Source organism: Carcharhinus amblyrhynchos, chromosome 8 (assembly GCF_965287045.1).
Source record: "Carcharhinus amblyrhynchos chromosome 8, sCarAmb.v2.hapA, whole genome shotgun sequence".
Classification (NCBI taxonomy): Eukaryota; Metazoa; Chordata; class Chondrichthyes; order Carcharhiniformes; family Carcharhinidae; genus Carcharhinus; species Carcharhinus amblyrhynchos.
This window is the reverse complement of record NC_137331.1, coordinates 103,280,118-103,294,640: the sequence shown is the minus strand read 5'-3', so window position 1 is coordinate 103,294,640 and position 14,523 is coordinate 103,280,118. Positions and strand designations below refer to the sequence as shown.

The 14,523-nt window shown below is 44.5% G+C and overlaps 1 protein-coding gene across 1 annotated transcript in view; it reads left to right on the top strand.

The window, feature by feature from the left end:
• col22a1 (collagen, type XXII, alpha 1) overlaps window positions 1-14,523 on the top strand; it is a 285,376-nt gene that overhangs the window by 180,744 nt on the left and 90,109 nt on the right. The window contains exons 22-23 of the mRNA XM_080193549.1: window positions 71-124; window positions 12,757-12,810. Coding sequence (XP_080049675.1) covers window positions 71-124; window positions 12,757-12,810 — 108 coding nt within the window. The remainder of the gene's footprint in view (window positions 1-70; window positions 125-12,756; window positions 12,811-14,523) is intronic.

The window sequence follows — 14,523 nt, the reverse complement described above, 5'->3', positions numbered from 1 at the left end:
GATCAGCTTACACAGTCAGTAGCTCATGCTGTATAAGATTCAATAAAAATGATTTTTGTTCTCAATTTAGGGTCGTCCTGGTCTGGATGGCAGTGCTGGCAAACCTGGACTTCAAGGTCAAAGGGTATGTAAACAGTTATATTCCTGTTGGGTTTAGACCAGGTGGAGGCAGAATTTAGAAAGTAGAATTTGACAAAATCCGTAAGCTGACAATTTGAAAAGAATACAAATAACTTAAAAACCTGAGTCAATGTTCAGGTTAAATCTGATCGAGTACCCCAGCTTCAACACAAACTAGTCCAGACAGGCGGGAGCAATTCATTTAATAAATGGTATGGAACTGAGTCACACAGACCCCAGGAGGCTTTGTGGTACAATGGTAGCGCCCCTACCTCTGGATCAGAAACTCTGGGCTCAAGGTCAATGCCAGAATTTGTTGGCCATGGAAGGAACATTCAAAATGCAGTTCAACAGGTTGATCCTAAACTTGGGAATCCTTCCATCATGTCCCCACTATTCTCCAAAGGGAAAAGGTATGTGTGTGAAGATACGCTAAAGGAACAGCCTACTATGGGTCTTAGGCTTAATATCTGATCCATGTTATATTGGCTGATTTAACCCAGGAAGCTTTGACCTTAATGGCTGATCGATGTCCTTGCTTCTAATACATGGCCAATTGCTCCTGCTAGAAAATGCTTATGTGAGAACCTTGGGTGAGGATAGGTTAAGGCCGTGTTTCTTTACTTCCCTCTTATTTGTTGAGTAATCTGCCAATATTTCGCTGCCTGGACTCATCCAAAAAAATGGCAATATGTTCAATGTACCAAGTAGGCCAATGGTTCAATGAAGTGAGAAATCTGGGAGAGTGATTAAAAACGAGGATCTTTAAGTACATATTGAAAGCAACCTGAAACTTGTGCAATGAAATGTGAGTGTCAATACGCTGGACATGTCCACTGCTTTGAAGATTCATTTTAAGGAACATTTATGAAATGAGTGCTTCAATCTTAGTCATGCTTACTGTTTAAAATAAAAAAAGGGCTAAAACTGCATACCAATCACAATCTGGTAAAATCATCTTCTGATAAAATTCCTACTCTTCCCTCTGACTTAGAAGTATTTCCATAGAGAAGTGCTGGACATTTTCACAGCCCTGGGACTGAATTTGCATGGAGAGCATACAAGATCATTCAACCAACTGACATGCTAGTTCCCCAGCACAATCCCGTTTCTGAACCATTTCCACAAAGGACTGGTAACCAGTTCAGCTTGTTAAGGCCTGTTGTCAAAGACTCCCAAGTCCTGTGATGCATCAGGGAACAGTGTAGCTGCCTGGAGGTGCTCTCCCAATATAGCTCCCTACTTGCCTGGCCTCAGCTAAAGGCTGCCATATGGAAGAGTTCCCAATCTGCTGAAGACATTATTTATGCATGTTAAAATTGAAGAACTTGGAGAGTGAGCACCTCTATCATGGTGTACCCTTCTACTTGCAAAGCCAAGTTTCTGTTTCATCTCAGGAGGTCCTACTCTTGGCCCTCCAGGTGTCTATCTATTATCCTTGAGAGGATGCTGAACCTGCCTTCTGGCCATTTATCGGCCAATTCAGGGAAAGTCGGAACTATGTCAGTTCTCCCCACTCTGTGCGGGGGGTGCTTTCTGATCCCCATTTGGGCCTGGCGCAGAGTCCTAAAGCCTGCAGAGAAAATCCAACATCAATAAAAGTAAAATACTGCAGATGTTGGAAATCTGAACTAAAAACAGAAAATGCCAGAAAATCTCAGATCTGGCGGGATGTGTGGAGAGAGAAACAGAGTGAATATTTTGAGTCCATATGACTCTTCTTCAGAGCTAAAGAGCTAAAATCCTACCCCAGTCATCTGCTCAGGATTAAACCAATGTTCAGAAATAAGTAATGTCTATACGTGCACTGTTGAAATTAGGGTAACAATTATATTTTTGTGAGGCAAAAAAATTTTACCCTTTGTGAACAAATAATGTGAAGCAAAATATTAGCATAATGTTCTCCTTCGGAGCGGGATCCAGTTCATTCCTGGTGGAATGTCTATCTAGATAGCTTGTGAAAAAATGACATGAGCAGTTTGACCCCAGTGATACTGCAGTCCCAATCCTGTACAAATAATAGGAGGAATTTTAACAAAGACTCATCACCCACCTGGCTCACCCAATACAAACCAGGCAGAGATCCGTTAAACTAAGGCAGGGAACACATTCACTAACCTCACAGCCGGTGTGGCAGAATGTGATACTAAATACAGGCAGCTGTAGGCCTGCTCGGAACTGGTGGGACCTCTTTTTTTGGAAATGGTCTCTGATGATGACATCAAAGCTTGCCCAAAATTGTAACCTGGTAAATGAGTGAAGGGTCAGTTGAGGAGTTGCCTCTCAGAGTTGAGAGCAGTGGAGACAGGGCCAATTAGTTTTTTTTAGGCAGAGATATCGATTTTTGATGAACAAGGGAGTCAGAGGCTATTGGAGATAGGCAGAATGTGGGCTTGAGGTCGCAATTGGATCATTCATGCCCTTATTGAATGGCGGCGGATGGATCAGTTTTGATGGGCCAAATGGTCTACTTCTGGTCCTAATTTATGTGTACATATGTAACTGAGAGAAGGAACAGTTGCAGTTTTCACATAAGGCTGTACTAGAAGTTGGATCACTTGCTGAATAGCCCAGAAGATAAACTTATTTGAATCACATTTTTTTAAAAACTTGTCAGTAGCCCACTTGTAAGAAAGGTACTGGACTCTCATGCATTCTCCCAGATCAATCTTCCTTAGTGTCTAGAACCATTCCTGTTGGTCTCAAGCAATTGCTTGACATCCAATAAATCTCCTCCAACCGAAGTGAATGTTTAATTTAGATAAATGTGAGGTGATGCATTTTGGGAGATTGAACTATGGCAGGACTTACTTAGTTAATGGTAGGGTGTTGGGGAGAGTTGCAGAACAAATAGATCTAGGGGTACAGGTTCATAGCTCCTTGAAAGTGGAGTCACAAGTGGACAGAATGGTAAAGAGGCATTCAGCATGCTTGGTTTCATTGGTCAGAACATTGAATACAGGAGTTATTCCTGTATTGTTGAAGTTGTACAAGACATTGGTAAGGTCACACTTGGAATACAATGTACAGTTCCAGTCACCCCATTATAGAAACGATATTATTAAACTAAAAAGATTGCAGTGAAGATTTACTATCTTGCTATCAGGATTTGATGGTTTGAGTTACAAGGAGAGGCTGGATAGACTGAGACTTTTTTCCCCTGGAGCATAGAAGACTTAGAGGTGATCTTAAAGAGGTCTATAAAATAATGAAGAGCAGAGATCAGTGAGATAGTCAACATCTTTTCCCAAAGGTAGACGAGTCTAAAACTAGAGGGAATAGTTTTAAGATGAGAGGGGAGAAATACAAAAGGGTCCAGAGGGGCTAATTTTTACACAGAGGGTGGTGAATGTCTGGAACAAGCTGCCAGAGGTAGTAACAGAAGCGAGTAAAATTTTGTCTTTTAAAAAGTATTTAGACAGTTGCACGGGTAAGATAGGTACAGAGGGATATAGACCAAACGCAGACAATTGGGACTAGCTTAGTGGTGAAAAAAAAGGCAGCATGGACAAGCTGGGCTGAAAGGTTTGTTACCTTGCTGTAAACTTCTATGACTGTAATGACCTTAAGGGCTAGGTAATGGGTTTGACCAAACTTGGTCAGGAATTTGAAAAGCTCGAAGGAGTTAAAATCAGTCAGTCTTCACTTTGGTCATAACATAGCCTGGTTTACTTTCTCCTGTGATAAATCCCATGATCTGCAATGGAATCACTATTTGACCTCCTAGTTGGGCTCATTGAATGTGAGCTCTCTGGGGATTGGTGATTAGCCAACCAGGTGGCGCTCATATACCGAGCCCTGTATAAAGCAAGATCCTGAGAGGGTCCATTAACTTTTTAGTCTCAGTTGGAACCTGTTGTGTTCACCACAAGCTTGTGATTTTTTTGCTTATTTTTTACTTTGTGCAATAAAAGCCCAGTTCCTTCAAAGCAGACTCCTGTAGTTATTGGCCGGGATTTTACCAGCACACCCACCCCTGAATCAGAGGGGGCAAGGCTCACTGAATGGAGTTCTCCATTGGTCTTGGATGGGACTTTACTAGCCTTGCAAAAGTAAGGTTGTAAAATCCTGGCCTTTATACCTACCATATACTGATCCGCATTTGCTGTCTGTGCTGAGCCAAGGTACAATGAAATCCAACATCCATACTTCCTCCTGAGGTCTGCAGCATTACAGATGCCAGTGTTCAGCCAATCCAATTTACTCCTGAATGCATTTGAAACTGCAGTGGCTATGACCCTTGACTAACTTCCAGCAATAGCACTGAAGACTTGTGTTCCAGAACTTGCTGGGCCCTTAGCCAAGCTGTTCCTGCACAGCTACAACATTGACATCTACCCAACAGTGTGGAAAATTACCAACATGTGCCTTGTCCACAAAAAACAGGATAAATCTAACCCGGCCAATTACTGCCCCCACTAATCATCAGCAAAGTGTCATTGATATTGAAACAACCATTACTCAGCAATAGTTGCTCACTGAGTTTGGGTTAAAGAACAAAGAACAACACAGCATGGGAAACATGCCCTTCGGCCCAACGAGCCTGCGCCACCATCTTATCAATGTGTTTTTCCTCCTCCACCCTTGACCCATGTCTATGCTTATGGTACCCCCACTGGAAACCAGATTAAGGGGAGAATAATTTAGGGACAATTTGTTACACCAATCAGCCGAAGAGCACAGCTTTGGGGTGTGGGAGGAAACCGGAGCACCTGGAGGAAACCCACGCAACCACAGAGAGAATGCGCAAACTCCCACAGAAACTGGCCCAAATCCATGTATCTGCACAGCTAGCAGTGATAGTCACTGAGCTGTTGTGGTGCCCATCTGCTGGTCCAGTTTTAAGCATACACAACGACACGAAGTACTAGGCCACTCTCGAAACATCCAAGAGCAGCCCATGCACGACCCACCGTGTGCATGCCCCTCGTTAGACAACAAGGTGGACCGACACACCTGCGGAGTAAAAGAGAAAAAACATCAACACATGTAACATTAGATTTCCAGGAACGTCCCGAGGCTCTGATCCTTATTTGAAACAGTCTCCTATAACCCTCCATCCCTGTTTCGTTCATGTGTCTGTCTAAGTAAACCTTAAACAAGTCCAGCCTGCCTGCCTCCACCACCTTACTTGGCAGTGCATTCCATACCCCCACGACCCTCTGTGTGAAAAACCTCCCTCTAGCATCCAAATTATACCTCTCCCCCCTCACCCTAAGCTCGTGGCCCCTCGTGATATTTGTCTCCAATCTAGGAAAAAGCCTGCCACTGTTTACTCTATCTATACCCTTTATTATTTTATACACCTCTATCAGATCCCCCCTTAATCTTCGTCTTTCGAAGGAAAAGAGCCCCAGTTTACCCAATCTTTCCTCATACCCAGTCCTTCCATACCAGGCAGCATCCTGGTAAACCTCCTCTGCACTCTCTCCAGGGTCTCCACGTCCTTCCAGTAGTAAGGTGACCAGAACTGGACGCAGTACTCCAAATGCGGTCTAACCAACGTTCTGTACAACTGTAGCATTAGACGCCAGCTCTTGTACTCTATACCCCTTCCTATAAAGGCTAGCATACCATAAGCTTTCTTCGCAACCTGCTCCACCTGTGTTGCCACCCTCAGAGACTTGTGCACTTGCACTCCCAGGTCGCTCTGCATTTCTATACTCTTAGTAGGTCTACCCTTTATCATGTAACTCCTCTCTACATTATTCCTTCCAAAATGCATCACCTCGCATTTATCAGGATTAAATTCCATCTGCCATTTATCTGCCCAATATACCAGCCTATCTATATCCTGCAGTGTCACCTGACACTCCTCCTCACTATCCAACCAATCCTGCCATCTTTGTGTCATCTGCAAACTTGCTGATCACACCACGTACGCCCTCTTCCAAGTCATTTATATATATTACGAATAGAAGAGGTCCCAGTACTGAGCCCTGTGGCACACCACTGGTGACAGACCTCCAGCTAGAAAAGGACCCTTCCACTACTACTCTCTGTCTCCTGTTGCCTAGCCAGTTTTCAATCCATCTAGATACCTGTCCCTGTATCCCATGAGCCTTAACCTTTTCTACCAACCTATCATGAGGGACTTTGTCAAATGCCTTACTGAAATCCATATAGACAACATCAACAGCTCATCCTTCGTCAACCGTTTTTGTCACCTCCTCAAAAAATTCTACCAGATTTGTAAGGCAAGACCTCCCCTTAACAAAGCCATGCTGCGTATCCCTAATCAGATCGCAACGCTCCAAATGCGTATACATCCTATCCCTAAGAATTTTTTCTAACAACATTCCTACCACTGACGTCAAACTCACCGGCCTATAATTACCAGTGTTATCCCTACTGCCTTTTTTAAACAGCAGTACCACATTAGCTATCCTCCAGTCCTCTGGGACCTCACCAGTGTCCAAAGAAGAGACAAAGATTTGCGTCAGTGGCCCAATAATTTCACCTCTCACCTCCCGAAGCAGCCTGGGATAAATGCCATCAGGCCCCAGAGCTTTATCAGTTTTTATGCTGCCTAAAATCCCTAACACTTCCTCCCTCATAATAGATATTTCCTTCAACTGGTCTACAGCTCCCTCCAAGACATTACAAGACACCAAGCCCCTCTCCTTTGTGAATACCGACGCAAAGTATTCATTCAGGATCTCCCCCATTCCCTCAGACTCTATGCACAGTTCCCCTCCTTTGTCCCTAAGAGCATCCTCCCGTGGCATTCAGCTCATGACCTCATTACAGCCTTAGTCCAAAAATGAACAAAAGAACTGAACAACAAAAGGTGAGCTGAGCATGATGGTCCTTGACGTCAAGTCAACATTTGAACAAGTATTGCACCAAGGAGCCCTGCCAAAACTACCGTCAATGGGTATCGGGGGAAATCTCTCCACTGGTTGGAGTCATGCGTGGCACAAAGAAAGGTTGTTGGAGGTCAATCATTTCAGTCTCAGGCCATCACTGCAGGAGTTCCACTGCATCTCCAACACGTTGACATCTGCAGTTCAGGAAGGCACCTCCTTAAGGGCAATAAGTGGTGGCCTAGGCAGCAAAGCCCAAACCCCATGAACATATTAAAAAAAAATCTGGAGCGGGATTTTCCGGCCACGCACGCCCCAAAACTAGAAAATCCTGCCCAAGATCAACAGACCTTTGCAAGGTCTGTTCCCCACTTCCCTCAGTCCCCCACGCACCCCCCCCACCATCTCCCCCCCTCCCCCGCACTTGCTACGATTCCCATGGTGGATGTGATAGGAAAATTCCTCCCTGGTGTCAGCATCTTTGAGAGAGAATGGGAAAAGTGCACCTAAGAAAATTTTTAAAAATTGAGCAGCACAAAATTTGATGCTAATTTCAAGATGAATCACAGGAACATATAGAATTGTATAAAATGTACAGCACAAAAATAGAAAGATGGATGATAGGAGCAGGAGGAGGCCATTTGGCCCTTCGAGCCTGCTCTGCCATTCATTGCGATCATGACTGATCATCCAACTCAGTAGCCTAATCCTGCTTTCTCCCCATAACTTTGATTCCATTCACCCCGAGTGTTATATCCAGCTGCCTCTTGAATACATTTAACGTTTTGGTCTCAACTACTTCCTGTGGTAATAAATTCCTCAGGCTCACCACTCTTTGGGTGAAGTAATGTCTCCTCACCCCTGTCCTAAATGGTCTACCCCACATCCTCAGACTGTGACCCTTGGTTCTGGACTCCCCCACCATCAGGAACATCCTCCCTGCATCTACCCTGTCCAGTCTTGTTAGAATTTTATAAGCCTCTATGACATCCCCCCTCATTCATCTGAACTCCAGCAAAAACAATCCTAATCTAAAATGAAGGAGATAGGAATGGACACTCAAAATCTACCAGTCCTTGCCAGTGAGGATACTAATCTCCACCGATGGTGAAAATGAATTAAACAGCAAAACTCAGTCAGTTTTCATGGTACTGATCCAAGTCTTTGCGATTATTTTAATGTCGAGTCCACGATCATATATTTCAGTTTTGGGAAAATTATGTTTCTGCCATAGGCTTCATGAAGGCAGTTCGAGAATTATATATAAATTAAAATCCAAATTTAAACCCTGTTACCATGGTTGTCAACTCCATGACAACGTGACATCACATCCTTCATTTTCATCATTCATTACATCATAAAAGCTGGTTTCAGTTGTTACCAAACTGTGTCATGGCACATTGCTAAGCAACCAGCTACGCACATACAATCATAAGGCAAAAGGACGCAGGCCCAGATTTTGTTAGAAGGTACTTATTAATCTGTTGCTTTAGAAAAATTATTAATTGATTCAGTTTTCAGCCTTCAAAATTTCCCCTCGATGCTCTTCCCAATCACTCAGCTCTTCAAATGATGTCCTCTGTTGTTTCTCCTGCTCTCTCTAAGGGCGGGATTTTTTAGTCTCGCTCAAATGAGATCAGAAAATCTTGTCCGAGGTCAATGGACATTTCCATTGTCCACTCCAATTCTGTGGCGGGTGGGGTGGTAGAATTTCAGTGTCAGTGTTTAGCCTTCTGTAGCAGCTGGCCTGTATGAGGGGTGTGTACTAGGAGGGTCTTGTGACCTGATCGCCCAATGGGGAGCTAGCATGGGGATCTTGGTGCAGAGCACAGGCTTTTACAGCCAGAGCATATCCTAGAGTTGGAAGTGTTTTATATATATATATCTATACATTGGCAATGAGGTAAATCAGAGCAACTCCAGTTGAAGCAAGGAATTCAAAGAGAATATCATTGGGGTGGCATGGTGGCACAGTGGTTTGCACTGCTGCCTCACAATGCCAGGGACCTGAGTTCAATTCCCAGTTTTGGTCATTGTCTGAGTGGAGTTTGCACGTTCTCCTTTGTGTCTGTGTGGGATTCCTCCGGTTGGTCTGGTTCCCTCCTACAGTCCAAAGATGTGCAGGTTAGGTGGATTGGCCATGCTAAATTGTCTCTTTCTGTCAGGGGGACTAGCTAGGGTAAATACATGGGGTTGTGGTGATAGGGCCTGGTTGGAATTGTGGTTGGTGCAGACTTGATGGGCTGAATGGCCTCCTTGTGCACTGCAGGAGCCTATGATTCTATGATTGTAATGAGTGAATTGGATCAATCAAGCCTAAAAGAGAGGGAGCAGACACGCATCTCTTTGGGAAGCCTTCAACATGGCTACTAACAACCAGGTACAATGTGTGGAATGGCTGGAGTTTTTTTTATGGCTAATGGAATAAAATGGGAGGATAGAAAGAAATTCATTTTACTTACCACACATAGGAATCAGACCTATAGCTTGATTTGAAGTTTGACATCCCCAGATGCTCCTGACACAAAGATGTTTGCAGAGCTCATTAACCCAGAAAAGGGGCAATATCACCCTAAAGTACGACTCCTAACAGCTAGCTACCCCTGTTGTTCCAAGTCAAAAAACATCCCACCGTCACACACTCTTCTTCAGACTTGGTACAGAAACATGTATGCTGATGTGAAGTTGGGTTTGTAGCACCTGCTGTGAATTGTTCTTTTGATTGTTGGATCAATTCTCTCAGCCTCTCCAGCCTGAAATTTTCAAAAAGACTCTGGAGAGAGTAAGAGAAACAGAGAGACACTTCCTTCTTTCACCAGATTCTAGCTGCAATGGAGAAATGAAACTAAAACTGGATTTTTTCCTGAAACATTGTTGTCCCTAACCACATGACATAAACACCCCCAAATTTAGCTCCAATCCCCAACGGATCAGTCAACCACAGAAAACAGCGATAGTCCATGGGAAAATCAGCATGATGTCCATTATATTGTTTCAGTAACAATTAGAGGACACTGGTTACAGGCATCATGGCACCAATAAAATGCTAGGGCATGCTTGAAAAACTGCAGAGAAACATAAAAGACATTTCTTAAAGGTACAGCATCATCATAATATAATAATCATCAGAGGTCCACTCTGATCAGTTACATCAGTTAAGGTCCACTCATGTGGCCTTTGGAATAAGAGGGTGGGCCTATGATGAAAGATTGATTAAATTGCATCTATATTCTCTGGAGTGTAAAAAATGTGAGATAATTTCATTGAAAAACATTCAACATTATGACAAGATCAATACTGGCTGTGGAATTCTTCATTTTTGGGAAAATGGTCAGAATTTTACCGCCACGCCCACCCCAGAATCAAGGCAGGCACAGCTCTCAGAACAGAGTTCTGTTGGCCTCGGGCAGGGTTTTACGAGCCTTGCCTGAGTGAGGTCATAAAATACCAGCATATGGGCAGGATTTTCTGACTGCGCTTGGCCCCAAGACCAGAAAATCCCGTCGGAGATAAACGGATCTTTGCATAATCTATATCCCTTCTGCTATGATTCCCGTGGCGAGCGGGATGGGAAAATTTTGGTGTATGTGCGCTGGTGGATCTCCCTGACCAGAATGGCGGCCTCCTACACCAAATTCTGCACTTGGAACCTTATTAATTGTGCAAAAGTGAGTTCCCTTCCCAATCTACTCACAAGCTGATTTGTCCCCCCAACATCACCTGGCAGGTTCTGAGGTCCAGGTACCATATTTAAACACCAGACCACCACTCATGTCAATCTCTCCTGATCCACCTGTCTTCACCAGACAATGTCAGCAACCCAGAAAGAGAAGGCCAGCAGCCTCTAGAAAAAGGCTGCTCCTCAAGTCAACCGCCCTCCCCCAAGACCATCACCTGTGATGCACCCACACTCCACTTGGACCTCTATCCACTGCATCTGTAAATTCTCTTCCTGTAAATAATATGCTATCCATTTCATCCATTTATTCATGAGCCATGTTGAGCTCCAACTTCCTCCCTTCGATCTACTCTGTACCTCCATTCTTCATCTTCTCCATCCACTTCATTGCCTGTCTGCCTCCCACTGTGAGCCCTTGCCTTTCCCCACTCTCTTTGCACAGCCCTTCTTCCACATTGTCCCCCCTTGTCTTCATCGGGTCACCCCTCTCTCCAGCCTCACCTCGCTTTCCATCCTTGGTCCAGCTTCAGACCTTTAATGCAATGGCTAAATGCATCCCATAGCACAATGCTGCCCAGATAGACACTGGTGTGTGGCACCAGAGGAAGGAGACCACTGTCCTTCCCAACCTCCAGCACTGTACTGATCTGACCCAGTGACAAAGGAGGATCCATGGGCCCAGCAGTACGGTGCTGTCCATGAAGACCAGCTCAGCATGGAGGGGGAGGGCAGGAATTGGTCTGCCCTGACAGAGTGGTGTACAGTGCACCAGGAGTATTCCAACACAATGGCAGAAAGCTTTTGAATGCAATCACACAAGGTGCAGCACCTACCCCTTTGCCTCCTCCCTACCCACCGTCTCAGGTCCTAAACCCCCCTTTCAGGTGAAGCAGCACTTCACGTACACCTCCTTCAATCTGGTCCATTGCATTCACTGCTCCCAATGCAGTCCACTCTACATCAGAGACATCAAATGCAGTTTGGGTGACCACTTTGTTGAACACCTTCGGTCTGTCCTCAAGCAGGACCCAGACCATCCTGTCACTTGCCATTTCAACACACCACCCTGCTCTTCCATCCATATGTCAATGCCTCAGACAATCCCTTAACAATCTGTATCTCTGTTCTGCCATTCACGCATTCCGATCACTTAAAGGAAACTTTTAGCACCTTCTCAGCCTTCTGTATCCTCAATTACATTCCCTTTGTCCCAATCCCCTCCTACGCCCTCATTGTATAAACGTCTGCTGATTCTCTTTGCTCTCAGTTCTGGCAAAAGGTCATCTAGACTCAAAATGTTGGTTCTATTCTCTCCCCACAGATCCTGTGCTGAGATTTTCCAGCATTTTCTGTTTTTGTGGCAGAAAGCTTTGTTGCACTCACCTCAAAGTCTCTCATGAGCTGAGGGCCACCTTGTGCACGTCACACTTTTGGCAGCAGCCAGATGGAAGCCCAACCCTCATTAACCCACCATTCGGAGAATTGCAAACTCATTTTACACTGCTGGGTTTCCAAGTTGCTGGCTTCCACCAGATTCTCCATTTTCACCCACCACCAAACCTGCCATGGATGAGTTGGGAGAATTCCAATTCTGAGGTGCTGTTTCCCTGGGCTGGGGAACCTAGAACATGCAGGTAACAATCTCAGAAAATGGGGTTGATCATTTACAACTGAGACAAGGTGAAGTTCCTTCACTCAAGGAGTTGTAAATCTATTGGAATTATGGATGTGCCATCCTTAATATATTTAAGCATGGAATAGGCAGACTTTTGGGCCAGAACTCTTGCCTGATGTTGGCATTTTCCAGTCCCGCTGCAGTGAATGGAGATTTGGCTCAGCACCAGATTTTCCGTTCTTGATGGTAGTGGCAGTGGGGCACGCAAGACTGGTGAATTCTGTCTTTGTCTCTCAGGGAATCATGAAATATGGGGCATGAGTGGGAAAGTAGAGCGGTAGCCCAAGACCAACCATGATCCTGTTGAAAGGAGGAGCAGACTTGATGGATCACATGTACCTGTTCCTACTCCAACTTTGACATACTTACAGTCTTGCAATGAAAATGTGATTATTCCTCACTTCCTTACCATTGTCACGGGCATGTAATATCTGATATGTTCCATTACTGATCTTGTTGTCTTTGCTGTTCTTTAGGGAAGGAAGGGTGATCGGGGTCTGCCTGGTTTACAGGGAATCACTGGACCTCCGGTAAGTCCGAGCTTCCCCTGTGAATTAAAGCTTAATTGCTACCATGTTTTCATTTTCGACACTAATATGAGCCAAATTTTGGTTAACAATTGATTCTTAAAAATGATTATTGTTTTTGATTTCTGACAAGAATACATCCATTGTCCTCAGCTGAAATCTCTGGAAATGCTTATTTTGCTGTCAACCTTGGTGCATTGGTTGAATTCATGCCTGTGCATAAGAAAGTCATGGGGTTTGAGCATCTAATTGGAACAGAAATGGTAACAATGCTGAAGAAGTGCTATCTTCTTTAATGTGCCATATTTTTCTTGTCTTGCATACATTGTCCATGTTTCACTATTGTAAAGAAGTGTGCTGAGAGCACAGGCCTGGTAAACACAGAGCTTTGAATTTTGTATAATGGATGGTAGAATGCTAGGAACTACTGAGGACCAGAAGAACCTTGGAGTGCATGTCCAAAGATCCCTGAAGGCAGCAGGACAGTTGGATAAGGTGGTTTAAAAGTCATTTGGGACACTTGTCTTTATCAGCTGAGAAACTGAATAGAAGTAAGAAGTCTCACAACACCAGGTTAAAGTTATTTGGAATCACAAGCTTTCAGAGCACTGCCCCTTCATCAGGTGAGTGGAGGTAGGTTCACAAACACGGCATATATAGACATAGTCTTTGAACCAGCATTCTTACTCCCTGTTTTACAGACGTTCTATTTTAAAGTACACAAGACCAGTTCAGACCAGTATTCATATTTCACTATTTTACTGTTTAGAAGGATTGGGTTTGTGTCTTTATATGCTCTGTTTGTCAATAGAACTCCTGCTCACCTGATGAAGGAGCAGCAAGCGCTCCGAAAAATAGGGGGTTTTGCTACCAAATAAACTTGTTGGACTTTAACCTGGTGTTGTGAGACTTAAAGCATGGCCCCTTTAAGGAAGCGAACCCTTGTGGACCACTTGATCAGGTCGGACCCTATGGAGTGGCAGCATGTGAAGCCAAGCCAATTGGGTGCAAGGGTGACTATCATGAGTGAGAAAGATCCTCAGTCAGAAGCAGGGAGGAGTGGAGAACTGTTTACCATTTATATAGATGATCTGGAGGAGGGGGCTGAGTGTAGGGTGACGAAATTTGCCGATGACACGAAGATGAGTGGAAAAGCAAATTGCGTGGAGGGTGTGGAAAGTCTGCAGAGAGATCTGGATAGGCTGAGCAAGTGGGCGAGAACCTGGCAGATGGAGTACAATGTTAACAAGTGTGAGGTTATCCACTTTGGTAGAAATAATAGTAGGAGGGATTATTATTTAAAAGGTGAAAAGCTGCAGCATGCTACAGTGCAAAGGGACCTGGGGGTCCTTGTGCACGAGTCGCAAAAACCCAGTCTGCAGGTGCAGCAGGTGATCAAGAAGGCAAATGGAATGTTGGCCTTTATAGCGAGGGAGTTAGAATATAAAAGCAGGGAGGTCTTGCTGCAGCTGTACAGGGTACTGGTGAGGCCACAACTGGAGTACTGTGCGCAGTTTTGGTCGCCGCACTTGCGGAAGGATATATTGGCCTTGCAGGGAGTGCAGAGGAGGTTCACTAGGCTGATACTGGAGATGAGGGGGTTGGCCTATGAAGAGAGACTAAATAGACTGGGTCTGTACTTGTTGGAGTTTAGAAGAGTGAGGGGGGATCTTATAGAGACGTATAAGATAATGAAGGGGATGGATAGGATAGAGG